Source organism: Ursus maritimus, unplaced genomic scaffold (genome assembly GCF_017311325.1).
Source record: "Ursus maritimus isolate PB19 unplaced genomic scaffold, ASM1731132v1 scaffold_6, whole genome shotgun sequence".
In the NCBI taxonomy this organism is placed as follows: Eukaryota; Metazoa; Chordata; class Mammalia; order Carnivora; family Ursidae; genus Ursus; species Ursus maritimus.
In genome coordinates, this window is record NW_024426774.1 from 38,260,281 (window position 1) to 38,285,635 (window position 25,355).

At 47.7% G+C, this 25,355-nt stretch overlaps 1 protein-coding gene and 1 long non-coding RNA gene across 5 annotated transcripts in view; one reads left to right on the forward strand and one right to left on the reverse strand.

Moving 5' to 3' along the window:
* Positions 1-5,424: 5,424 nt before the first annotated feature.
* On the reverse strand, positions 5,425-19,973 carry LOC121101012. The gene is made up of 3 exons (XR_005832861.1): positions 19,901-19,973; positions 7,304-7,427; positions 5,425-6,519 (listed from the first exon to the last, which is right to left on the reverse strand). It is a non-coding gene; the product is annotated as an uncharacterized LOC121101012 (long non-coding RNA).
* Positions 19,974-20,193: 220 nt separating this feature from the next.
* ST3GAL5 (ST3 beta-galactoside alpha-2,3-sialyltransferase 5) overlaps positions 20,194-25,355 on the forward strand; it is a 49,914-nt gene continuing 44,752 nt past the window's right edge. Inside the window, exon 1 of one of the 4 annotated variants that reach the window (XM_040623230.1) lies at positions 20,194-20,339. In XM_040623230.1, the coding sequence (XP_040479164.1) occupies positions 20,255-20,339 (85 nt within the window). In that variant the 5' untranslated portion in view covers positions 20,194-20,254. Of the gene's footprint in view, positions 20,340-20,755; positions 20,892-25,355 lie in introns of those variants that run through there. The other 3 variants (XM_040623231.1, XM_008700082.2, XM_008700084.2) reach the window with 3 other exon arrangements.

A 25,355-nucleotide genomic window follows, 5' to 3' on the forward strand; every position in this document is an offset into this window, starting at 1 on the left:
CATGGGGTCCACACCATCCTTCCAGTGTGTTTGCCACCCTCTGCCCCTCAAGGCCCCGGGGGAACTGGATTCGAGGACTATTTAGACAACACTTAGTTATGGGTAATGGCTGCTTTCAGCTCTTCTTTCTAGCACCTTCTCTTCCGACACCCTCGTCCCTCCACTCGCCGAGGATTCAGGTTGTTCGGACTCCCTCCCTGCTCTATTTTATAAGCATTCTTGCCAAGAATATAGAAAGATATTTGACTCATGTAAACCAACACTTAACACGATTGGAAGTGGTTTTTCCCATGTTGCCAGGTACCCTGACTCTGGAATGCTCCTGCCTGCCCCCCCCCCCAACTTAGGGTGACTGGAGATGTGGGGCATCTTCCTTTAGGGCTCCATCACGGTGGGGGGGGGCTTTCAATTGACAGATACAATCTATGGGATGACTACCATGAACCGGCAATTTTGATGAGTGCTTAAATGCACTCCTGCTTAGACTTCCCAGCAACCCTTAGAATACGTGTGTGCATGGGCACATTTTGCCGATACTAGACTGAAGCTCAGAGATGTCAGGGAACCAGTCCAAGTTCTGGGAGATAGTGAGCGACCACACCAGTGTTCCGTCCCAGGTCTCCTGATGCCAAGCCCTATATTCTTTTTCTTATTTACGTGTGTTTTTTTCCTCGGGATCCCTCATGGAATCTGCCACACGCCTGGCACAAAGGAGGAATTCAAGAAGGGGGTGAAAAAGAAATCAACGAAAGCCAACCCATGCCAGCTTGCCCAAAGGCCTTTTTTCCTTTAGGAAAATGTATGAGGCAGCCCTCGACCCCAGCACACTTGTGTGTGACAGAAAGACTCAGCCTGGGGTTTTCATGTGCAAGAGGAGAGGAGTACCAACTGCCCTGAATTGGCATAGTTTGAGCATAAAATGGGCAGAAGGAGGCTGGGTGGGGGTGGGGGGGTAGGTAGAAAAGCTAGAGAGGTATTGCTTCCTCTTCTTAGAGGCAACCAGAGCTACCTGGACACCTGCCGAGGGGATGGAGGGCAGGCATTTTGAGAGAGGAGTCCCTTGGGAGTGATGGAAGTGGATTGTTATGATAAGGAAACTCACAATCCGCAGAAGAAAAGGGAATGTTGGAAAGGCCAGCAAAATGTAGAAACTTTCTCGCTAAACTAACGTCATATAATGTCATTTACAATACTTCTCCCCTCTTTCAAAGTGAATTGCGGGTAGCTGGGCCCTGGGCCCTCTGCTGGCGCCGTGGTCACTGCTGGCCCCGGTTCCACAGATGCCACACGCCACTGGGTGCCCCAGGGGTCAGCCCCACCAGCAGGGATTCCGATTACATTGTTCAGTCTGGATTTAAGTCTCAGGTGAGGATCCGATTGGCTATCTTTAGTTCATATGTCCATGCTCCTGCTGCCAGAGATCAAGGGGAGCTTTCCACCTTCCCCTCATCCAGGGGGGACCCTCTCCCAAGAGCAGATGCCCCACAATCAGGAAGCAGCCTCAGATGCTGCGCAATGATGACAATAACATGTCTCCTTTAACTGAGACAATGATACCAACTTTGTAGGGCTGCTGGGAGCATTGAATAAGATCATTCAATTATCCTACCATCATATATCAAGTTATCGATAGTATTCCCAGCACTGTGCTGGGTGTTGGGTAGTGTCTCTAAGTTCTGGCACATACTAAGAATTTGATAAGTGATAACTGGAGGGGGAGAGAATGGTGCTTAGGAGGGTTCTCAACTAAACACTTGATTGAGCTCTGACCTCTGAGCTTCCTGGAAGCCAAGAGAAACAGTTCTGATGACAATAACCATAAATAGCTGATTCCTTGGATACTTTCTATGTACCAAGCACCGTGCTAAACATCACACGGGTATTATCTCACACCTAATCTTCATGACGACTCTAGAAAGTAGATATTATTACTCTGATATTACAGATTATGAGAAAAGGTTCAGCATGGTTAAGTAACTTGGTCAAGATCAATCAGTTAGTTAATGGTGGCACTGGAATTTGACCCATATCCTTTTGACCCCAGAACCCAAGCTATTAATCACTATTCTATAATTCTTTCCAGCACCAAATGTCTGGGATAAACTACTGAGGGGCTGCCAGCATCCGCCGCTGTGGACCAAGGCTTTGCAGAGCTCCCAAGGTCAACTTGTTAAAGCTCACATCTTTTTTCACAGTTTTGTTCCCTGGGTTGGTTTGCATTTTATGCAACTGATTTAAAATTTCCCTTTCTTTGTCCCCGCCCGGGAATAGTGGCAGAAGTAAATGAGAAGTAAGTGAGAAGGTGCTGAGGATGGATGGGGAGGGAGCGAAACCATTTACCCAGTCATGGTAGATTTGCCGTGGCAGAGAGCCTGGCAGGAGATGGGCCTTTCATCATTAGTTTCCCATTAAATCTTGGAACCAGACCCTCCCTGGCACAATGCTGAGGAAGACAAGGGTGATTTTATGTTCAAAAATGTTGAGACTGGAAGGGACCTTAGAATCTTCTAATCCAGCTGTTTTCAAGCAGTTTTAAAGCAGTGGAATCATACTTTAAAGGAAATCTTCACAAAAGCTCAGATTCTAAAAATAGATCAAACAAGAGCTATTCTGGCCAAAGGGAAGCTGGGGACCCAGAGCAGTTTGAGAATCACCGAGTCCAATGCCTGTGATATAGGAGAGGAAACTGACCTGAAAGTGAGAGTGACTTGTCCAAGGTCACACAGCTGTTTAGCGCTCGACTGGCTCCTGGCTCTGGGCTCCAGCCCCCAGCCCCAGTGCTGTGCCTGCCTGTAAGAGCAGGCTCCTGGCCCCTTCCAGCTCAGCAGCTCCCACTCTCCCGACTCCTCCTTCAGCCTCACGCATCAGACGGAAGGAGCTGTTCCCCTCAAAATTCTAGAAACCACTGGGGGCACAAGAAGTACATCTCTGAGACCGTGTGGCAGAGGGACACAGAGCAGGAGAGGTGTTCCCTCCAGCTTCGCCAAAGGCAGCTGTGCAGCACTGGCACGTGGGGGGGGGGGGCGGCTCTGCTTTTTAATAGGACGCAGTAGGATCACTGGTGATGTCCCCGGGGGATGTGCGGGGGAGGGGGGGCGGCGGGGTGCTGAGGCTCTGTATCCAGCGGAAACAGCAGTGAGGTCTGTGTGGTCAGGGTCTCCACAGAAAGCAAGTGGCCTCTCAACGTGGCCATCTAAGGAGAGCTTGAAGAAGGACCATTTACAACGCCGCGGGCAGTGTTAAGGGAAACCCACAAGGGGTGGTGAAACCTTTACCCACCCCCACCAGGGGACTAGTGAGGGAGCCGTTAGCATATGGGCCACCTGATAAGAGCTGTAGCCTTTTTTTTTTTTTTTCAGATTTTATTTATTTATTTGAGAGAGAGAGAGGATGAGCACACGCACCCAAGCAGAGGGGAGGGGCAGGCAGAAGGAGAAGCAGACTCTCCACTGAGCAGGGAGCCCCATGTGGGGCTTAATCCCAGGACGCTGAGATCATGACCTGAGCCAGGCAGGCTTAACCCACTGAGCCACCCAGGTGCCCCAACAGCGCCAGCTCTAGCCTTTCTTAGGAGAATCAGACAACTCCTTGCAGGGAGGGAGCAGGGAATAAATACCCTGACCTCACCCTCCTCCAGCCCCTGCCTCCAGTGCCTTCTGTGGGCTGAACCTGACCTGAAGCCAGCACCAAATAGCTTGGATGATACAATTCATCTGGACAGGCAAGCAGAATATATCCAAAATGGTGTTAGCCCGTGGAAGCAGCAGCATCCAGCAGACCTCAGGAAGAGCGGACCGTACTTGTTCATGAGCAAACCTGAGCCACCCGGGCACCCCCAGAAATTCCCATGGGCACAGGCACTTTGCAGGGCTGGATGTGGGAAGAAGTTGAGAAGTAAGGTCATGAACACAACCTCCTTTATACCTATGAGGCCTGGGAAACTCACATGCTCCATTATTCTGAGGTTGGCCGTGGAGGGAGAAGGCCCTGGTTGCAAGGGCAGATGAAGTTCAGAAAGCTTCACTTGGCCCTCTGTGACCTCTTCAGAGTCTCTAGCACTCTGGCGGCCACGGCAGCCTGGGGGGATAGGGGGCTTCCCGCTCGCCTGCGGGGTCTGCAGTTCCGCCCTGCAGCGCTGGTGCTCACTGCCCTGAGTTAGGGCACACTGCTCTGCTGAAGGACCGGCTCCAGCCTGACTGCCCTGGCTTCACGTGCCAGCCGCAAGTTCAGGGGTCCCCAGGCCACCCATGCTTTGACCAACTGGTTACAGATTTGGGGGTTCCCGCTTTCCCCCCTGAGCATGTTTACTAGCATAATGCATGGAACTCAGAAAAGTGCTAGACTTACAACTTTGGTTTTGTTATAAGGGTTATAGACCAGGGCCAGCCAAATTAAGAGGCCCATTGGGAAAAGCCTGGGAGGGTCTCGAACTCAGGGTGCCGAGCTGGCTGTGGCAGGTCAGGTGGGTGACTAGTGGACTATTCTCTCCAGATGCGTCAACTTCTGTTAGCCCACGAATGTACATGCAGTGATGTTTCCTAGGAAAGGATTTTATGAGGACACAGCAGCACTCACATTTTGGAAGCAGGAAAGCAAACAGATGAGGAATAACGGACCAGGCAGACTTTTGAGCCCAATCCCAAGCCTGACTTGGAGAAAGCTAGGATGAACATTTCATACCACAAGCTCCTCAAAAGGAGGAAGCAGGAAGCCCAGGAGCTTAGGACCAGTCAGGCGGCAGTCAGGCTGTCAGGCAGTCAGGCGGTCAGGCGGATAGGGTTAAGTGCAGAGAGCTGGGAGAAATGTGGTTTGAGGGGGAAACGTAAATATGTAAATATATGCTTATATATGTAAATTACTTTGCACACACAGCAAGCAGTTTGCACGTGGGAAGCAGTCTACCAGTGTTTGCAGTTACTGCACTTTCTAGGTCCCTTGAGGCCTGCTCCATCCTGCTGGGTGCCTGCCCCTGTTTCACCCCAGCAGAAGTCTGCAGTTTTACTCCCATGAGAGGGTAACAGAGTGGGTCTCGGGATGGGGGGCTCAGTAACAGTGGAGTGTGGGGTGCAGAATGGAAAACAGAAGGATCAAGGACTGATGTCATTGATTTTTAAACTTAAGGACTCCTGGCCCTTCATGCCACTTGGGGCTTAAACACACATAGCCTGACCCTACCCTCCAGGCAAGAGCCTGGAAGATTCCTCTCTGGGGAGTCTGAGCAGCCCAAGAGGAAAAATCTAAAGACACAGCCAGCAGATTGGGTCCCTTGGTAAACAGCCAGCCCAGATCCCCCACCATATGAGCGTGCTCCGCCCATGCGCACTTGGCTGAGGAGGAAGTGCCATTCAGACTGGCTAGGGGGCTGGGGGTGGGGGACTGTGAGGGTGGAAGGAGTGGTATCACTAGTGTACAGAGACAGGCTATGGAGAGGTTTTAAGAGAGGCGTGAGTAGGGCACTGGGCCAGGGAGCAGGGCAGGCAGGGGGAAGGGAAAAGTAGATGAGGTCCAAAAGACTGGCTTGGCCCAGCAGGTGCCTGAGAAAGGAAGGCACCGAGGCCGGCGGGAACGACAGGCCAATATCTGGGGTCAGATGCCTCTTTCTGAGCTCTGTACCCTGAACAGACTGTGCCAACCCGGGGAAACGGTGCGGCCGGCCCAGGTCTGTGCCAGCAGCTTCCCTGGGGACTAGGTGGAGGACAGCCTCCAAGGCCAGTCTTAGAGGATGGCAGTTAATTCAGTAGATAATAAGGAGCCTGAGGAGAGTTGGGAAACAGGAGGGTGACATCTAGAATTGAGTTAGACTGAAGGAAGAATGAATTTATGAGCCAGACACTGGGAGAGGCAATGGGGGGCTGCACCAAAGTCAACGGGGAAAGTCTCAGATGGACCTGTGTTCGTATTCACGGGAGGAGGAGGGGACCGGGGCCCAGAGAACAGAAATTGCTGGAAAAGGAGTGGAGGCCTTTGGATGGGAAACAAGAATGCCAATGGAATGCAAGAGGAAGTGTTGAGCAAGAGAGAAAGCAGCCACCGGTCTATCCGAATGCAGACAAACACCTGCACCAGGACAGGGGCCTTCGAGTGTTACAGAACTGTTTGGCAGTCTTCTCTCCCTTCACCAGCGTCACACAGGAATTCAGGGAAGGAATTCTTTCCCTTTCCCGATGCTGTGGTGTGTTTGGCTGAGAACAGTCTCATGGACACATCAACTGGGTACCCAGCAAGTGACCCATGAAGGATGGTTGTGGAGTGGGTTCCCCAGCAAGTGTGCGTCCTTGGACATTCTTCTCCTCTCGGCCTTCTGCACAAAGACTTCCCTGACGTAGATAGCAACGTCCATCCTTTCATGAGGAGAGACGGGGGTGCCAGCAGTGTCCAGGGAAGGAAGCAGGACCTCCTGGTCGGAGGGTGCTCTTCCCCAGCAGGCCTGCGAACCTCGACTTTATCCCTACTCTTTTCTCTGCATGCAGGCATGGAACATCTCGGTTACAAGTGCAAACAGTTGTCTGGAAGGAGAAACTAAAAGTTTTACTATAAGTAAAAATTACTAACCATTCACACTTTGGTTCATTTAGCAGGGCCCCAAGGAAGGAAGAGGTTCCAGGATAAATCATAATAAATGCTAATCACACTTCAGAGTAAATGAAAGACATTCACGCTCATTATTTTGATCCTCAGAGTAACACTGAGGGCCTTATAGGATTATTATCGCCCTCTTACAGCTGAGGGAATCAAGACCCAGAGAAGTTAAGGGACTTGCCCAAGAATATACAATGGCTGTTGTTGGCAGAAGTGAGACTTGCACCCAGGGCTCCCGATGTCCGGTTTGGGGCCCTTTCCTCCATGCACATAGCTGGGAGGGGGCCGTAATGGCCCAGGTGTGGGATAATATCCTGGAGTAAGCTACAGTGGGAAGGGTGTCCAGAGGACCTGAGAGAGAACAAGAGCCGGGGAGGTCCTTTGGGTACACCACCACTGGCTCGAGTTGCAGCCATGACCAGGCTCCCCTAAATTCTACCCATTGTCAAGGCCTCTTCCCTCAGCCCTGGGTGAGACAGAATAAAGAGAAGAGAATTGTGGGCAATAAGCCCCAGGCCACCCTTCAATCCCAAACCCAGTGCTCCTTCCTAATTCTTTGCTCCCCTGGTGGACCTCCCTGGAGAGCCAACCTCCAGATTTCCCAAGAGGTGAGATCGCCGTGTAAGAGCTTGGCCCTTTTGGAGAACCTTGTCCTGACAGCATGCGACCACCCTAGCTCATAGTCCAGGGTCCCTGAGGTGCTCAGAGCTGGAAATTGACTTACCTGTGGGTGAGCCCATGGTCAGTGGAAAACATGGAGGCCCTTCTTGGTATAGTGGCTGGATGCTCTCCACAACAGACTTGCCTCCCAAGCTCAGGCCCTGGACAGATGCTCACAGGAACTATTTCTGAAAGAAAAAGGATGTGGTCATAACTCCGCACTCAAACGCCTAGATCCCAGAGAAGCTGCCTTTTGAGGCCAAAGCTACCCTTCCCCAAGGAAGATCCATGCACAGAGGAAAAACCCAGGAGAAGGGACAATTTACCATTCACAGGGGCTTTAACTCGACCTCAGATGCTGGAGATCAGGAAGACCTCCTTTATGTTCAAGGTCAAAGTGCTCTTTGGAGCTGGATGCCTTCAGGAATTCCAAGAGCACTCTGAGCTCCACCCCCCTTCTGTTCCCTCTCATGCACATAGTGCATGCAAACTCACCCCGCAGTGTATGGGTCCAATGCCACTCATCTAAGGACCTCAGCTGGAGGACCATGACCCATAATGAAACTGGATGACCATTTCCTCACCCCTTTCCAGCGAGGGAAGTGTAAGAATGGGAAAGAGGCACCCCTGCCTCACTCCACCTTCAACTCAGACCACATCTCCAACATACCATTTTAAAATAAATAATCATTAAAAACTAGCAGGATAGGAATTCATCTGTGCGCCATTAGAACATCTTTCATGCTATAATGTTCTTGATGGCCTAACAAATGCAATTTAATTCAAGATGGCACTGTGAAGGGTTTGAGTCGGGCTCGGGGGTGGGCGCTGATCATTCAGAGAAGGGATCGCAGTGTAGTCAAGGAAGCACACACACGACTCCTTACCAGTGGGCCAGTGCTGAGGTAGAGCTATGGGAGATGGGAGGCAATGATTATTTCTGGACAGAGGGGAAAAGCTTACACAGCAGGCTCACAGAGGAAGAGATGTTGGGTCAGGTCTTTGGGACTTTCCTGGGAAGGATTCATGATGAAAGGAGAGAAGTGAAATACAGGTGTGTCTGAACGAAGGTATGGGCTCCGGGAGGGTTGGTGCATGCCGTATGTCAGTATTAGGTCAGGGGAGGGAAGAAATAATCGAGCTGAGATCCAGTTGAATCCGGGGCGTAGTTAAAAAAAAGATGAGGACAGGGAAGAAGGTGGAAGAGAGAGAGGATTAGAAAGAGGACTTGCAAGATTGAACACTTGGACGCTGTTAGCAGAACTGGCCAGTTTCTCCCTCAAGGAGCAGCATCCACCGTGAGAAACCATTGAACCAGGGAGACCATTCCCAGCTCCAGACTCACGGCGGCGGGGGGACCTTGGATTCGTGAGCTCCCCTCCGGGGTCTCAGCTAGCACCCGTACAGAGCAAGGGCTGCATGCCTACCATTGGTGGTGGTTGATATCACATCCCTCCTGGCAGGAAACACGCCCCGTGGAAGGGGAAGTTGAAGAAGGCTGAGTAAGGGATTGTTTATAAAGGGATGGGCACAAAAGAGAGCCAAGAAATGGTAAAATGCCAGGGACTTGCAACATCTGGAGAGGCAAGGAGGTAACATTATTCACTGTGAGACACAGCAGCTGGACCAGACCCGCAGCCTTTGATAGAGAATGGAACCAACCGCCAGCTGGGGTAGGGAGACATGGCGTGACCTCTAGTCCCCTTTCAGTGCCTCTCAACTGAACACACGCAAAGGCAGAGGGCAAGGGAGCTGGTGGAGGCAGTCCGTGGAGGCCAGCTCCCAGACAGAGCAGGGGAAGGAATGGACCAGAAGGAGGCAACAGAGGATATCTCACGCATGTGATGAATGTATTTGAATAGTTACATGTTTGTTTTAACGTGTAAGAAAAGCAATGTAGCCACCTATCAAAGCTATGAGTTCATAGCTGTTATTTCTTAGGATAAGGCAAGAGCGGATCTTTATTTTTTATTTTTTATGTTATGTATTTACTTATTTATTTGAGAGAGACAGAGAGAGAGCGTGCATGCACACAAGCAGAGGGAGGGGCAGAGGCAGAGAGAGTGGGACAAGCAGACTCTCCGATGAACTGGGGACCCTGAGATCATGACCTGAGCGGAAGTCAGATGCTTAAGCGACTGAGCCACCCCGGCACCCCAAGAATGGGTCTTTAAATGTTAAAAGTTAGACAGTTAAAAGAAAAATATGAAATGATTGTCCGGGTGGTACAAGAATACGGCAAAAATCACAAAGACGGCCTTCGTAAACCTGAAGTTTGGGAAACTCTGGGCTGGGTGATAGGATTGCTTTCCTTTCTGACTCTTTTTGAGTTTTTAAGTGTCTACATGTAGCTATACTGAGTACAAGGAAAGTGCTGGGAACTGTCACAGGGTATTTTCAGATCATTTTAGTTCAGTAAAATATTATAATCATGAGTAATTATGGTGAGATGACCCCAGGACTTCCCATCACTCCACTACTCTCTCAAGATTGCTCTTCCCCTTCTTGAAGGTTAAAAAAAACCCAAAGCCACCAACAGACATGAACAAGAACATTCACAGCAGCACTATTTGTTATAGTCTTCAACTTGAAAGAATCCAAATGTTCATCAAGGGGATTTTATAAATTGGGGTATTTCCATACTGTGCAATAATGGCAATGAACAAATCGAAGCTGCAGGCAGCAACTAGATGGAACGCCCAAGCGCAATGTGTAAAGTTTGAAAACAGGCCGAACGAATCTAAGGGCTGGCAGTCAGAAGAGTGGCTACCATCTCAGGAAGAAGGTGAGGGTGGTGACCGGAAGGAGCCATAAGGCAGGCTTTGGGAAGGTAGGCAATATTCTGTTTCTTGACCTGTTTTTCACATGGTCTGTTCATTAAGAGAGAATTCATTGAGCTTTGCATTGATGATTTTGGAACTTTCTGGTAGTCTCTTATACTTAACTAAAACAATATTATTTTAATTGTATATAAGGTGGAAAAGCAATGATTTTTTCTTGTTGACTCTAGGAAAATGATCACAAAGGATGAGTGCCCCTCTGGGATAAGCAGAGGTGGTGACATGTTTCTGGGGATCCAAGGCTTGGTCACTTCTCCCATTCCTACCAACTCCCCTCTCCCACCTTCCTCAACTTCCATTCTTGGTAGAGCTCCTGCCATCTACAAACACTTCACAGGTGCCCACAGCTTTGGCACAATAGTGCCAATTGTTTTCTAAGTTTGGTTGTGTCTGGTTGACCAGATGACTGACATTAGCCACTGTTGGGAGTTTCCCTCCTCCTCCCAGGTGATGGTAGAACTCTAGATGTTGTATGGTACCCGGAAAATAGGTCAGGGGCCTCCTCCTTCATTGTTACCATTTACTTCTATGTCTGGCTCTGGACATCTGCTGTTCCAGGGCCCACAGAGATGCCCTTACCACACACAGGCCAGCCATGGTCTCGACCACAGGACCTCCAGCTTCTTGCTCAGTTGTGGCATTTAGTGGCCAGTACTTGCCATCTTCAGGCATTCCTGTAGAAGGTTCTTTACCTCCTAGGGCAATTTAGGGGAACTGGGCACAGGTCTCAGCTTCTTTAGGAGGCCATCCACTAGAGGTTGGGCAAGGGAAACCCAAATCCCTAGAGTACAGCAACCCTGAGGGGCTGAAGGGGGGAAACAACACCTCCAACTCTTTGAGAATGAGACTTGGGGGAGGGAGAAGAAGGGATCTAATTTCTCACCAGGTTGTCTGCCTTACCCCCTGAAAGCTAGGCAATGTGCTTTATCTATGGCGTGTTCAGAGAAGATAAGGTCCCCACCCATAAGGACTTAACAGCCTATTTAGTAATATGAGAGCCTCCCTGAGTAAAGAAACAAAACCAAACCCGACCAGACAAGATAATTTTTGAAGAGGCAGCAGCGGGGACCAGCCTCTTCAGCCTACGTTGCACACTCCACCAAATTAGTGTTTCCACATCATCGCTTTCATCAGTCCTGATGTCACAACCCTTCGGGCCCTCCATGTGAAAGTTTTGTTTTACCATACATGTTCATTTGTGATGCAATTTTCTCAAAAAATTGAATTTGTGGCCCTATTTTAAAAACTGAGAAAAACAGGGGCGCCTGGGTGGTGCAGTTGTTAAGCGTCTGCCTTCGGCTCAGGGCGTGATCCCGGCGTTCTGGGATCGAGCCCCACATCAGGCTCCTCTGCTGGGAGCCTGCTTCTTCCTCTCCCACTCTCCCTGCTTGTGTTCCCTCTCTCGCTGGCTGTCTCTCTGTCAAATAAATAAATAAAATCTTAAAAAAATAAAATAAAATAAAAAAATAAAAATAAAAACTGAGAAAAACAAAACTGACCAAAACCTCAGATTATAGCCTCTCTGGAAAACTAAAGATCTGGCAACACAGGGTGCTCAGCTCCCACATGGCAGCAGTGGGCAAGAGCTAAGCAGTGACTGCCCCCTTTAGATAGGGCTTTCCAGTGGCAGAGTCCCCCCCTATCGTCCCCACTTCCTATTGTCTTTCACCCAGCCTCCCTCACTCAAGGGTGCCACCTGCTTGGTCCTGCTCCCAGGCATTCCCATCTTATCCTTTTTAAATAAAAAACAAAAACAAAACTCAGTATCTTCCTCCTACTGGGAGAATAAAGTCCAAACACCTTCAACTGATAAACCTTTCAAATGCTGGTCCCAATCTAATCTCCCATTGCTCCCCTGCACATGTTTTTCTCCCAATCTTAGGGTGCTCGTGAGTGACTTTCGTGGTGTTGTGCATTCAGCTGGTTGTTTTCTCAGAATCAGGTTTCACTTTTTATCTCTTTCATTTGTGCCTTTGATTCATACTCTACTTCTGGCATCTCGGACCTTCCACGATCAATTTCCTTCTCTCTAACGTATATCTCTTAGAAGGTCCATGACTTAGGGTATGTCCAGCAATTTTTGTTGTCAGAAAATGCTTTTATTTTGCCCTTGATCTTGCAAGATAACTTGCTTATTTATTTATTTATTTATTTATTTATTTATTTATTTATTTATTTTAGAGAGAGACAGACAGAGAGTGTGAATGAGCACGAAGCAGGGGAAGGGGGAGGGACAGAGAGAATCCCAAGCAGATTCCCTGCTGAGTGTGGAGCCTGACTGGGGGACATGGGGCTAGATCCCAGAATCCTGAGAACCTAAGACCATTTTAAAAGGTTTTTGGTCAAAAAGGGGGTATGAATTCTAGCCCCAAACTTGCATAAGGACAGGCTTTTGATTATAAATTCTCAGGGGAAACTTTTTCTTTTGGTTTCATTCTGAACTAAAATTGGATATCTTGGGGCACCTGGGTAGCTCAGTCGTTTAAGCATCTGCCTTTGGCTCAGGTCATGATCTCAGGGTCCTGGGATGAAGCCCCGTGCTGGGCTCCCGGCTCAGCGGGGACCTGCCTCTTCCTCTTCCTCTGCTGCTCCCCCTGCTTGTGCTCTCTCTCAAACAAATAAATAAAAATAAAAATAAAATAAAATCGGCTATCTTAAGGCAAGTAATGGTCTATGGCATGTGTACCACTGTTTCCCTTGGGGAGCAAGATCTGACAGCATCCACTAAAATTTCTATCTTCTGAAGGTTCTGGGTATTCATAAGGATTTCCAATCTACTCTCATATCCCACTTCAGTCTAGCTCTGTCTTCTATCTTTGTAGCCCATTCGGCCAGAATTAACAGGGGCTCCACGGCAAAGTCTGCCTCCTGGTCACTTTTCCGGGTTCACACTTTCTCATTGTTTCTGCCTCCGAGGGATTTCCTCCCATTTCTGTCAGTTCAGCTTTGTTGTAAAAACAGGCTTTTAATAGTTTCCCCAGCATCTTAGGGATTTTTGACTTGGTGGATTTCTCCAGAATCTACTCTCCCATGTTTTTGGAAACATGGCACTCATTTTTCTATCATTTTCCAGCAGTCTCCCAGAAGCCTTGCTCACCCTGTATCCTTTTCCTAGATTGATCTTCCTCATCTTCTCCATTTGCTAAATCCTACCATGGTAGGCAGAATGCTAAGATGGCGCCCCAAATCTCTAGCCTCTGGTGGATACACGCTTGCTCCCAGTTATTCAGTCGAACACTAATCTAATGTTGCTGTGAAGAGATTTTGCAGGTGTAATTAATGCCCTAAACCAGTTGATCTTAAAATAAGGATATTATCTGGGTGAGTGGGTCTGACTTAATCACACGAGGTTTTTAAAAACAGAAAGTTTTGTCCGATTGGTAGTAGAAGAAAAAGTCATGCAGCTGTGCTCTGGTTGGCCTGGAAGAAAGCAACCATCTGTGTTGTGAACTTTCTATGGGGCCACATGACAAGAACCCCTGGGCAGCCCCTGGGAGCCGAGGGTGGTCCTTGGCCAACAGCTTGCAGAACAACCCCGAGTACTTCAATCCTGTAACAGCAAGGAAGTAAACTCTGCCAGAACCCGGGGAGCTTGAGTGAGCACCCTGAGCCCATGTAAGAACAGCAGCCCTGGCCGACACCTTGATTTCCGTCACGTGAGACCCTGGGCAGAGAATTCGGTTACACTGGACCTGGAGGTAAACTGTGAGGCCATAAATTTGTGCTGTTTTAACCTGCTAAATTTGTGGTGATTTTTTACACAGCAATAGAAAACGAATACAGCCCCAAACTAATATACCTACTGATATACGCACCTTATCCCTCAAAGCCAGAATCAATGGTCCCTGAGCAGCTCTGAGGCCGTTCCAGCCGTGTCTCCACCCCCTGCCCAACCCCCACGCCATGCTCTTATGACTCTTTGTGAATAGTCCTTCTGTTATATCTCATTGTGTTACTGGTTTTCCTTGTTCATTTGTTTTAAAGTGCCGTTCTTTTCCGTGAGACAATTTGACCTTTCGAGAAAGGACTGTGCCTTAGTTGAACTCTGGGATCTGATGGCCTGGGTTCCAATCCTGCCTTGGCTACTTCTTAGCCATGTGACCTCTGGCAGTTTATTTCAGGTCCCTAAGTTTCTCCAAGCCTCAACTTTCTTAGATAAGATATGGGAATAAGAAGATCCTACTGCAAAGGGGGGGGGGGTTGTGAAGATCAAATGAAATAGTTTCGAACAGCACTTAGCGTCATACCTGGCACAAGACAGGCCCTCGGTAAATGTTTGTGCAATGAATATATGGGTGAAGGAAGGATGGAATGAGAGGCAGATGTGCTTGAATATGGGGCCCGCAACTTCTAGAAGGATTCAGTCTGAGTGGAACTGTTTGCCCAATCCAGGCGGCCCTCTGTCACCAGACAGCCTTCCCCTGATGTTTCCATCCTTTGTTTCACTCCTGCTTTTTCCCTGTGATTGCTCACAGGAAACATTCCTAGAAAAACCTCAAGGGATTGACTTCCTTTGTGCTTTAGGGCAGCAGACGGTCTGTGTTCTTTTGGCTGCAGCTGTGCTCCAGCCCCTGGGGACTGAGGGAGGGACAGCATCTCAGGAGCATAAGGATGGGAGTCGAATAGGAGGTGAAGCTCGCCAGGAGAAAAATACAAAGACAATACCTGGGTGGGAAACCGGTTGGACAAGACGTTGGTAGAGGGTGAGGGATGGCTGACCCCCGCCCCCTGCCTCCCACACAGCCTCAGGCTTGGCTGCTACAGCTTCCTTCCCTCCTTTCCTCTGGCCACTTACAAAATAGTCACAACAGCATCACCCCTAACGGCTTCGAAGATGCCAGGCCCTAGGGAAGGCACAGCTTCTGTCTTGGTGTCAGATGAGAGCCATTTGGCAGGCGAAAAGAAACAGGCCATCTGGAAAAGCCTCTGAGACCTCAGTAATTGGAACCAATGACTCCCTTCAGCTTTATTTATTGTAAAAAACAACATTATAACAACATGAAAGGACATCTCTTACAAAGGGAAAAAAGATTACTCATGATCCTACCACCCTAACACCACAACTGTTTTCTTTTTCCAAGTTCTCTTCTCATTTTTGGCCACATAATAGAAGTTCGCTCACAATCTGTGCCCCCTTTTTTGTTTTCACTTAACATGGTATCTCAAGCCTTTTCTAGTGTTGACCTAATCTTCACATTGGTCTCTCTCTCTCAACTGCAAATATTCCAGCCACTTTGATGGAGGCATAATTAATGATTCCCTAACCCTTGGGGATTCTTGCTCATCTCCTTGAATCTTTGAGGTTGGCTCTTGGCAAAGCTGTAAATGAAAGGAAGTTTGTTTTCCGGGACTATCTGCAGCCCTTACAGATCTCTCTTCCTGCTAGCAATTTTAGCCCAAGACTTCTCTTGCCATATCCTGATGCCAACCTGCTCTCTAAGCCTGTGTCCTTTTCAAGGGCTATTAAATAATAATACAGTTCTATTTTTTTTCCTTAAAAGAGCAATGCATGCTCATGCTGTTCAATCTGAGAAATACGTCACAGCAAAAGAAAGTAAAAATCTGCTATAACTTTGCTATGCAAGATCATATGCCACTGTTCCTTATTGTTCTCATAAGTATTTTTGGCACTTTTGACCCCCGTTGTCTGTGCTAGGTCCCTTTCCTCCCAGCCCCTGCTCTGCCTTCCAGCTTCCCTCTAGAAGCTAACTTACGTTGATGATACGATGAAAAAGCTGAATGAATAAACCCTAGAAAGTATACTATCCTAAGGCCTTAGGCCCCTATTGAGGTAAAAATATTCACAAACAGGTACCCAAAACATCAAGGGGGCGCCTGAGGTTGGCTGGTTTAACCCACAGTAGACTCCACTGATTCATAAAACTGGAGTATATAGAGGTAGGATGGGCTGCAGGGCTGGTTTGATCTAGTGGCTCAAAAATGTCATAAAGGGAATGGTTTCTTTCTAACTTCTCTCTCTGCTTCCTTCAGCATTATTTTCTTCTAAGGTAAGTTCTTCTTGTAGTCTAACATGACTGCCTTATCAGCAGCTTCTGAGGCTCTTACTGCCTGACTCCTGCCTAGCTGGAGATGAGAGCATCTCTCTCCCACCATCCCATAAATCTGAGATTTCCTCTGACTGGGTCAGTCTGGTGCCTATGGCCTCCCATGAATCAATCCTAGTGGCAAAGAGGATGGGACGACTCTGGGTGGCTTAGACCAGCAGGTCTCAAGCTCTAGTCTTAGGACCCTTTACACTCTTAAAAATTACTGAGGATCTCAAATAATCTTTTTTAATGGAGGTTTCATCTATCGATATATGCCAAATTAGAAATTACATTTATTAAAATTAACAAAATAGGGGCACCTGGGTGGCTCATTTGGTTAAACGTCTGCCTTTGGCTCAGGTCATGATCTCAGAGTCCCCGGATCCCTGCTTAGTGGGGATTCTGCTTCTCCCTCTCCCTCTGCCCCTCCCCCTACTCCTTCTCTCTCTCACACACTCNNNNTTTCTCAAGTAAATAAATAAAATCTTTTTAAAAATAAAATTAATGAAATAATCATAAAAATAATAAATTTATGTTATAACAACTTAATAAATATGTTTTAAAAGGTACTAATATCCCCTCCAAAATAACTATGTTTTCCAAAATAAAAAAGATGGTGAGAAGAAAGGATTATTATTTTTTTTTTACTTTTTATTTTGCAAGTTTCTTTAAATCTGGTTTAATAGAAGACAGCTGGATTTTCATATCTGCTTCTGCATTCAATCTGTTGCAAATCGTTTTTATTCAAGTACAAGAAGAAAATCTGCTTCATATCCACATGTAATTGGAGAAGGGAGGAGTATTTTAACAGCTTTTTAAGATAATTGTAGATATTCTTCTTTGGTACTATATTAAAACTCTACAAGAGGACATTTCTTAAAGGCTTGTTGCACTGTAGAATCTGAAACCTTATCTATAAACTTTTCATACAGTTGAAGTTCACTGTCTGCCTTGCATTTAAAATTCATCTTTAGCCCATGTGTGATTTTGTAACATGATGCATTAGCCGTCTGGAAAACCTTGATTCACTGAGTAAATGCAGGTCATCCAAGGGTTGGCGCATCACACGTGATCCATTATCTCCGAATCCTATGTGTTAACATCACCTCTGTCCCATCAGAAAAGTCCTTAAATATTGAGAATCTGTCCCATGGTGATATAAACTCTTCCAAAATTCTAAATTTTTTTTTATCAAAGTTGGAATTTTTTCATCATTGGCAACCAACAGGCCATTGTTTTCCTGGAAGAGACAGGCTCACTTGATTGTCACAAAAATGTCTACCAAATAACAATAATTTGTCAGTTGCTTTCTCAAGTAAAAATGGTCTTCCACAACTGCCCCCCGCCCCCGCAACACCAGCTAGTTCATGCAGCCGCACAAGAACTTTCCCTTGGACAAGCACCATGCTTCAGTTCCCAGCAGAAGGGTTTTATGCGCATTTTCCAATCTATCATATAAAATATTAAAAAGATACATGCTTGACGGTTGAGATTTTAATAAGTTTAGTAATATTTACTGCTCCATCAAGAATATTCTTAAATGAAACTGCATTTTTAAATTAAAAATATATGTTTTTTACCATGACTGTGATGGTGAAGGATATGGGTACAGTTCAGTGCCACCACCTTGATTTGTGAAGGCATCAGTGTTTTGCACCATCAATGAGAAAGGTAAATTATGTCTTAGATAATTATGAAATAATTTTGACTTCAGAGATTCCCTGAACGGTCCTCAGGGACCCCCTAGGGGTCCACGGACCATACTTTGAGAACCTTTGACCTAGGCCAATCAGAGCTCCCTCATAGTGTTAAGAGTGGGGCAGATTTACCTGAACCATATGTTGCATCACAGGGGGGAGAGGGAGTGGATGTTGGGGGCAACCACAATGCCTGCTATCAGAATGAGCAAGTAATGAACACAAGGAACTAAAGAATTACAAAATCATGGTAGCTGTCCCGAATTTACAAATACTTTGGCCATTTTGCTAGTCAGGATTCTGAGCTTTTCTGAGACCAGCCACTGACTTGAAGAGATTTCCAGCTAAGGCTTTATTTATTTATTTATTTTGAAAAAATTTGACACAGAGACAGCCAGCGAGAGAGAGAACACAAGCAGGGGGAGCGGGAGAGGAAGGAGCAGGCTCCCAGTGGAGCAGGGAGCCTGATTCGGGGCTCGATCCCAGGACCCCAAGATCACACCCTGAGCCAAAGGCAGACCTTCAACGCCTGAGCCACCCAGGCGCCCCTCCAGCTAAGGCTTTAAGATCTAGTGGCGGACCCTAATCCATAGCTCGGGGATCTCTATCTCCGTGCAGAACAGTAGCTGAGGATGGTCTGCAGCCAGTAAAAAGGATGTTTTAGGGCAGGCGCTTGTCTTGTTGCACAAGTCAGCTTCTCTTCCCACCCAATGTGAAAGGGGTGAATGGGGTAGTGGGTGCAGGATAAGCTTAACAGTCGTTCTGCTAGGCTGGGACAGGAGGCAGTTTCAAGCTCCCTTTCTTTCTCACACCCACCTGACACCCACTCTTCCAAGCCTGGGTGTCCTGATCTTTAGGTCAGCCATAATGCTTTCTGGGCGTTTTACCGACAAGGAGTATCTGGGAGAAAGGGGAAGAACAGCTGAGGCAAAGCGAGGTAAAGAGTATCTGATCAAGCAGGCTGGCCTTGGGCTGGTCTCCAAGAGAGAAGTGGTGAGGTGCTCAGCATTCTCCCTGCAGCTGTCACTGATTCCCCCCCTCCCCCAGCTGCTCGGTCTGGCCAGCCTTGGCCAATCCAATGGATTTAGATCTCCCAGTGATAGCTTTTCCTCCAATATCTTCAAAATGCTCCCGTCTCCTCACCTTAGAATAACCTGGAAACATTTTATTTTTTGGCAAAATCCCTTTGCAAAGTATGACGGTGGAGTCTCCCCCACCCGCCACCCTTTCTTTTCTAAGATTTCCCTTCTGACCTTTGTTACCAGATACCACACTTTTTCCAGCACCCCTGCCCCCACCGGGGAAAGAGCACAGACATTTCCGAACCCTTTTGGGAGCTGTGCAAACCCTGTGCAAACTGTTGCAAAAAAGAGTGACAAAACTCTCAGTTGACGTAAATATATTTGGCTCAGTGTCTAGGAGTTTCCTTTTTAAACCGGAACTGGTATCACCGGCACATGACCGCGATGCTCTGAATCTGTTAACCTGAAAAAAAATTCTGAAGGCAATTTCACTGAGCTCACTGAGGAGTCAACAAGTCCTAAGGCACTGAAATGTTGCAGGCCCATTATACACATTCAGCTGTGTTAAAGAAATAACATATCAGTGCTTTAAACTCCTCTTGATTCTTGAATTTGGGGATTCACTAATATTTATGCCTTAAAAAAACTGTATGACATTTCCTCTCCCAGAATCAAGGGATACTCCTGAGGCATGGAAAGGGGAACTCCAAACGCAGGTTCTGATCCTTGCTCTGCCACCAAATGCCCCAATGATTTAGGGTAACTCACTTCTGCTCCCTGGGCCTCAATTGCCCATCTCTGATACTGGTGGTAATCAGCACTATCTCCTTCTCGGACACGTGGAACAACATAAAGATGTTTCGCAAGTGCCCAGACACACGCCCAGGCTGCCCTCGTGCAGTTCTCAAGGGTCTCAGGGCCCCAGGAACTCTGAACCCTGGTCGGCCTCGGGGTTTGCGCTAGCAAGTGAAGCACGTGACTACGTAAAGCCCCTCCGTTCACCGGCTTCTTAAGTACCAGTCCTACGCGCAGTAAAAGCTACAATCAAGCTGTACCTTTTGTTCCTTCACCCGCTACGGCACGCAGAGTTTAAGCGAGCGCTGGGTGCCCGACACCCTGGCTCCTCCCAACCCACCCGTCCGGCTACATCCTGCTGGGGGCGCCCGGCTTCCCTAACCGCTCCGGGTGGAGGGGTCGCGCGTCCCGGGGGCGGGGCCGCCGCGGGACCCCCTCGCGATCTCCGATTGGTCTCTCCTGTCCTCGTGACTCCCGGCCCCGCCCCACGTCCCTCCTCCGCATCCGCTCGGGGGAGCGGACGGTCCGGTGCTGAATGGGCGCGAGCGCGGCGCCGGGGACGGGCGGGGGCGCGGGGCCCGGGACTGGCGGCCGGCCGGCGCCCCCTCCCTAGCATGCGGACGAAGGCGGCGGGCGGCGCGGAGCGGCGTCCCCTGCAGCTGCTAACCGAGGCGGTGGCGGCGGCACCTGCCGGCCGAGGTAAGTGGCGCAGCCCCCTTCTCGGCGTAACGGGGCCCGCGGGCTGGGGGCGGCGGCGGCGATGACTCCCTGCCCCTGCCTAGCTGGGCCTGGCGGCTCCGCCTCAGCCCCGCAGGCAGCGCCCAGGGCACTGCGCCCCTAGACCCGCCTCGCGGGGGCGCGGGCTGAGAGTCGTGGCCTCGGGCCGCGTGGACGGAGCGGGGGGCGCTGCGCCAGTGTGGACGTGGTGGAGGCGCAGGGGTGAACCGCCAGGATGTCGGGTCCAGCCGCATTGGCCCTTTTCCCTCCCGGCTTCTCGCAGCGGCTCGGGGTTTAATTCATTGCTGGAAGCTTCCTAGCCAGCGGAGCCGAGTTAACTCATTTCCCTGGAACAGGATTGGGGGACCCTTTGCAGGGTAACTAGCGGTTCCCCAGACTGGCCATTGCATCCTTCGGAAAGCACGATGTGTGGCGTCTGCAGGTAGAAATTCGCCAGTGACCTTCCTTGCCCCCTCTCTGCAGCCAGCCCTACGGAAGAGACACGTTTTGTGACCCTTTGCTTTCCTCTGAATTGTAAGTAGTGACTTGACGTGGGCATGCATTCATTATGCGCCGCTAGTGTGTAAGTAACTTAAGGTTTTCCGAGGGCATCTCTTAGAGGAGCCGGCCGCATAGGGAGAGGCAGGATCTTGTCCCTACCCAACACCAGCTGGGTGACCTTGGCCGACACTGGTCCCCATTTGGGGCTCTGTCTCCCGGTCTCTACTGGGAGGCTTGAGCTGCTGTTATCAGTGGTCTCTTCCAGGCCTCTGGTTCAGTGGTTCTGACCGAAGAATGTGTTTACCAGTGAAGAGGGTCCTGCAAATCAGTAGATGACTTGAAGAACGAATTTTATGTGCTCATGTCTTAATTCGTGTTCGTGGCCTTTGCTTAATTAGGTATCGTTCTTCTAAAAGAGAAAATAGTTTTCTGTGCTGCGTTTCATCTGGCACCCTAGGCTTGTCTGCTTGTGGTGTCAAGCAGGGAGCTGGGTGCTGGGGTTACAAAGAGGAAGGAGACTCATCTCCTGCCCTCTGGTGTTTAGCCTCGCTCTCCTCTTGGTTTATAAGTGCTAATCCTCTTCCACAGTGGGATGCGCGTCCTGAAACTGTGGAAGAGGAATCCATGTCTGTCGAGTGAAGGCGCACAGACTCAAAACCGTGGTGGGCTGTGGTTTCACTTGTGTAATCTGGAAAGCTTGACAGTTTAGAAGAATGTCTTAGATTTCTAGTCTTAGAGCTGGGATCACCTAAATTCCAACCAGTACTCGGACAGAAGCTTGCTGTGAACTGCCAGAGCCCTATAACCAGGATGGCATGAGTATTTTCTCGTGTCTGTCCATTATGTGAGTGCTGCTGTTTTTGTAAAATGAAATGAACCTTAGTTATGATCAGTAGCCATTTCTTCCTCAGGCCAGAAAAGAAACGGTGAGGTGGGAAGGCATTAGGAGGTTAATGGAAGAGGGAGAGGGCTGACAGGCATAAATTCCCAAAACTCACTACTTATTTTGAAAATGCTCATGATTTTGGCATAAACTGCCAAGTTAGCCCCATGCTGTTCGGCAGCAGTGAGGGGAGGTGAACAGACAATAAAAAGAGGTTCAGAGTTCTCTGTGGGACTCCATCCAGGTGCTGGGAGGGGGGGGCATGGGGGTGTGTCTTGGAGCCAGCAGTTCCTGAGAAGGATCGAGGCTCATCTTCCACACCCTTCTAGCTCCTGAGGGATGATTTAATCTGAACTGCCTATGGAGGGTTGAGATGGTTCCCAAAGGGCATGCTCTGTGTCTTTAGTCTAGCTGGGCAGTGTGGGCAGAAATAAAATAGCCGGGAAGATACACAAGGATGGTACAAACTTCCTAACTGCTGAGAAAGGAGAAGCTAGGGCTGCATCAGCGTGAATGGCCTAAGTTAGCAAAGGCATCCAAAATGGGGGGGGGGGCACAAATCGCCAGCCTGATGTGGGAAGAAGCGGTAAATATGGGTGGTGACATGTGGGCTTCCCAAGGAGAGAGACCCAGCTTAGGCGCACGTGCAGGAGGGGAGCAAGGAAGTTGTGTAAGGGAGGGAGAGACAAATGAGGTTAGAGGGGTACAAGGACATTACTAGGCTTGTCTTACCTGGTGAGCTCGCCCTTCCTTCCTCCCTTCCTTCCTTCCTTCCTTCCTTCCTTCCTTCCTTCCTTCCTTCCCTCCTTCCTTCCCTCCCTCCTCCTTCCTTCCTTCCTGACATACACAAAAGGTAAGTACACCTACTATATTCACAAATTCTCCAAACTGAACACAGCTATGCACTCAGATCAAGAAGCAGGAGCTCCCCAGGTGCTCCCTTCCGGTCCCTACCTCCCCGAGGATAACCCGCGCCTGACCGAGGATCTTGCAGTCTGCCACCTTTCCTCATGAGTTAGGTTTCTGATATTCGCTCATGACGCCTCTTGTAGTGTGCTCACTCTCGTTGCTGATTTTGGTCATTGGGTGAATAATAAATCACTTATTTATCTGTGCACTGTTGACGGATATTCGGGCAGTTTCCAGCATTTGGCTATTGCATGTAATGCTATTGTGACTGTTCTCGTACCTATCTTTGGTATACATATGTATGCATTTCTGATGGGGGTATAGTAGGTGTGGGATAAAGGGGTCATGGGCGTGTGTATACTCAGCTTTGGGAGCTGCAGGCAAAGCTATTTTATTCCAATTTTTGATTAATTACGTTATTAGTGCAGTGATCAATATGGTTATTAAATGGTAATTAGTGGTTACTTTTCATTAGCATACTGTTAGTACATTCTTCTACTAGCTGATGAGTGCAGCATTGACTTTTCACGAAGGAGATAGGCAGGAGTCCCACCAGGAGTCATGATCAGTTTCTACCTGGCTGTGCCCCATGTCCCATATGCTCTTGGCAAGTGCAGTCACCTCCATGCCCCAGTCACCCCAGAGTCAGGCAGCAGGGCAGGCTGAGCTGTGGGAAACCCAAGAGCAATGTTGTCAGGGAAGAGTTTCTGTGGCCGAACTGCTTTACCTTATCTCAGCTCCCAGCCTTCTTGCTGCAGACTCTTCTGGGAACCTCTTCTCCCTCTGCTTTCGTAACATTGTGCTTCGTATACTTGTTCCTACTTCTCCGACCTGCCTTCTCTGTACTTTTGGATTTCTGCTAAGAATTCCTCCACATCCTAGAAGAAAAGCCCATTTCCTGGTTGGTCTTTTGAGGCCATACAAGATATTTTTGTTCTCTTCTTCTGGCATGGAAAAAATATCCAGGATTAAGTTATTGGATGGTTCTGCCAACTCCTATAACCTATGAATCCTTCTCCTCTTCCCTTCAGGTTTTTAGTATCTGGAATCATAATAGTTAAGTATCATATGATATGATTTCATTAATTCAAAGAGAGAAAATTGATAAAAAATAACAAATAAAAAAGCTCTACTTTAAATAGTTCTGCCTTTTAGACAGTAAGGCTGTTTTTAATACTGAGTGTCATTTTCATAATTAAAGGCTTAAATGCATTGAGTTCAGAGCAGAAGGAGTTGTTCTATTATATGTGTAGAATTCCTTTTTTCCTGGCCGCCTTTTCTCAGCTTCTGCTTTTTTATCCTCTTCTGTCTTGTTCTTCACCTCCTTTCTGCTTTTCACAAACATCTTGGTCTCATTTCCTAGTAGCTAGACTCCAGCAGCAAGAGAGGAAGACAGAGGATGGTACTTCAACAGGGCTGCCAACACTCTCCTCTCTTTGCTTGCTATTTTCTGCAGTCGTCCTTAGTCTTCCAGGACTTGGTGGTTGGTGCAGGCTGCTTGTTTATTATCTTTTCTCTAGACCAGTGCTGTCCAGTGGAAAGATAACCCAAGCCACACATAATTTAAAATTTTCTAGTAGCTACATTTAAAAAAATTAAAAGATACAGGTGCATCAAAGTTTCAATTTCTGAGTAATATAAAAACTTCTAAACTCTTATGTACCTAATAACACAGCTTCAAACTATATAAAGTAAAAAGTAACAGAAGGATAAAAAAAGTTGACAAATCTGCCACCATAGTGGGAGATTTTTAGCATACATCTTTTTTTTTTTTTAAAGATTTTATTTATTTATTTGACAGAGATAGAGACAGCCAGCGAGAGAGGGAACACAAGCAGGGGGAGTGGGAGAGGAAGAAACAGGCTCATAGCGGAAGAGCCTGATGTGGGACTCGATCCCATAATGCCAGGATCACGCCCTGAGCCGAAGGCAGATGCTTAACCGCTGTGCCACCCAGGCGCTCCTTTAGCATACATCTTTGAGTAACTGATAGAACAAGCTGACTGAAAATGAATAAGGGATTATTTCAACAAACAATAAGCTTGATCACACTGATTATATAGAAAACATGGTCCCAGCAAGTGAAGATTATACTTTTACAAAAATTGAGTATATACCTGGTCATGAAATAAGTCCTAAGAATTAGTACCATACAGACCAAGTTCTCTGAACACAATGCAACTAAATTATATCCATTTTTAAAGATACTTTGAAAAAGTATTTTTGAAAATCTGAATTTGAAAATAATTAGATTTGAAAGGTAAGTAATAATAAACATATATGTCAAAACTTGTAGGATGAGTTGTACACTTAAAACACTTGTGAGGTGCAACTAACTTGGTATTTAGGGGGAAATGTACAGTCTTAATTGCTCATATTAACAAGAAAAATGGCAAAAAGTAATGATTTAATTAGCTAAATTAAGAAGTTAGGAACATAGCAATTAAAATAGAACAATGAAATAGAAAGAAGGAAACTTTAAAAAGACAGGTGAAATTAGTTTTTTTCTTAAAGTAGGCTCTGCACCTAGTGTGGAGGCCAGCTTGGAGTTTGAACTCATGACCCTGAGATCAAGACCTGAGCTGATATCAAGAGTCGGACGCTTAACCGACTGAGCCACCCAGGCACCCCATGAAGTTAATTTTAGTAATATATTTTACTTAACCCAATATGTCCAATATATTATGAAATCAATATAAAAATTA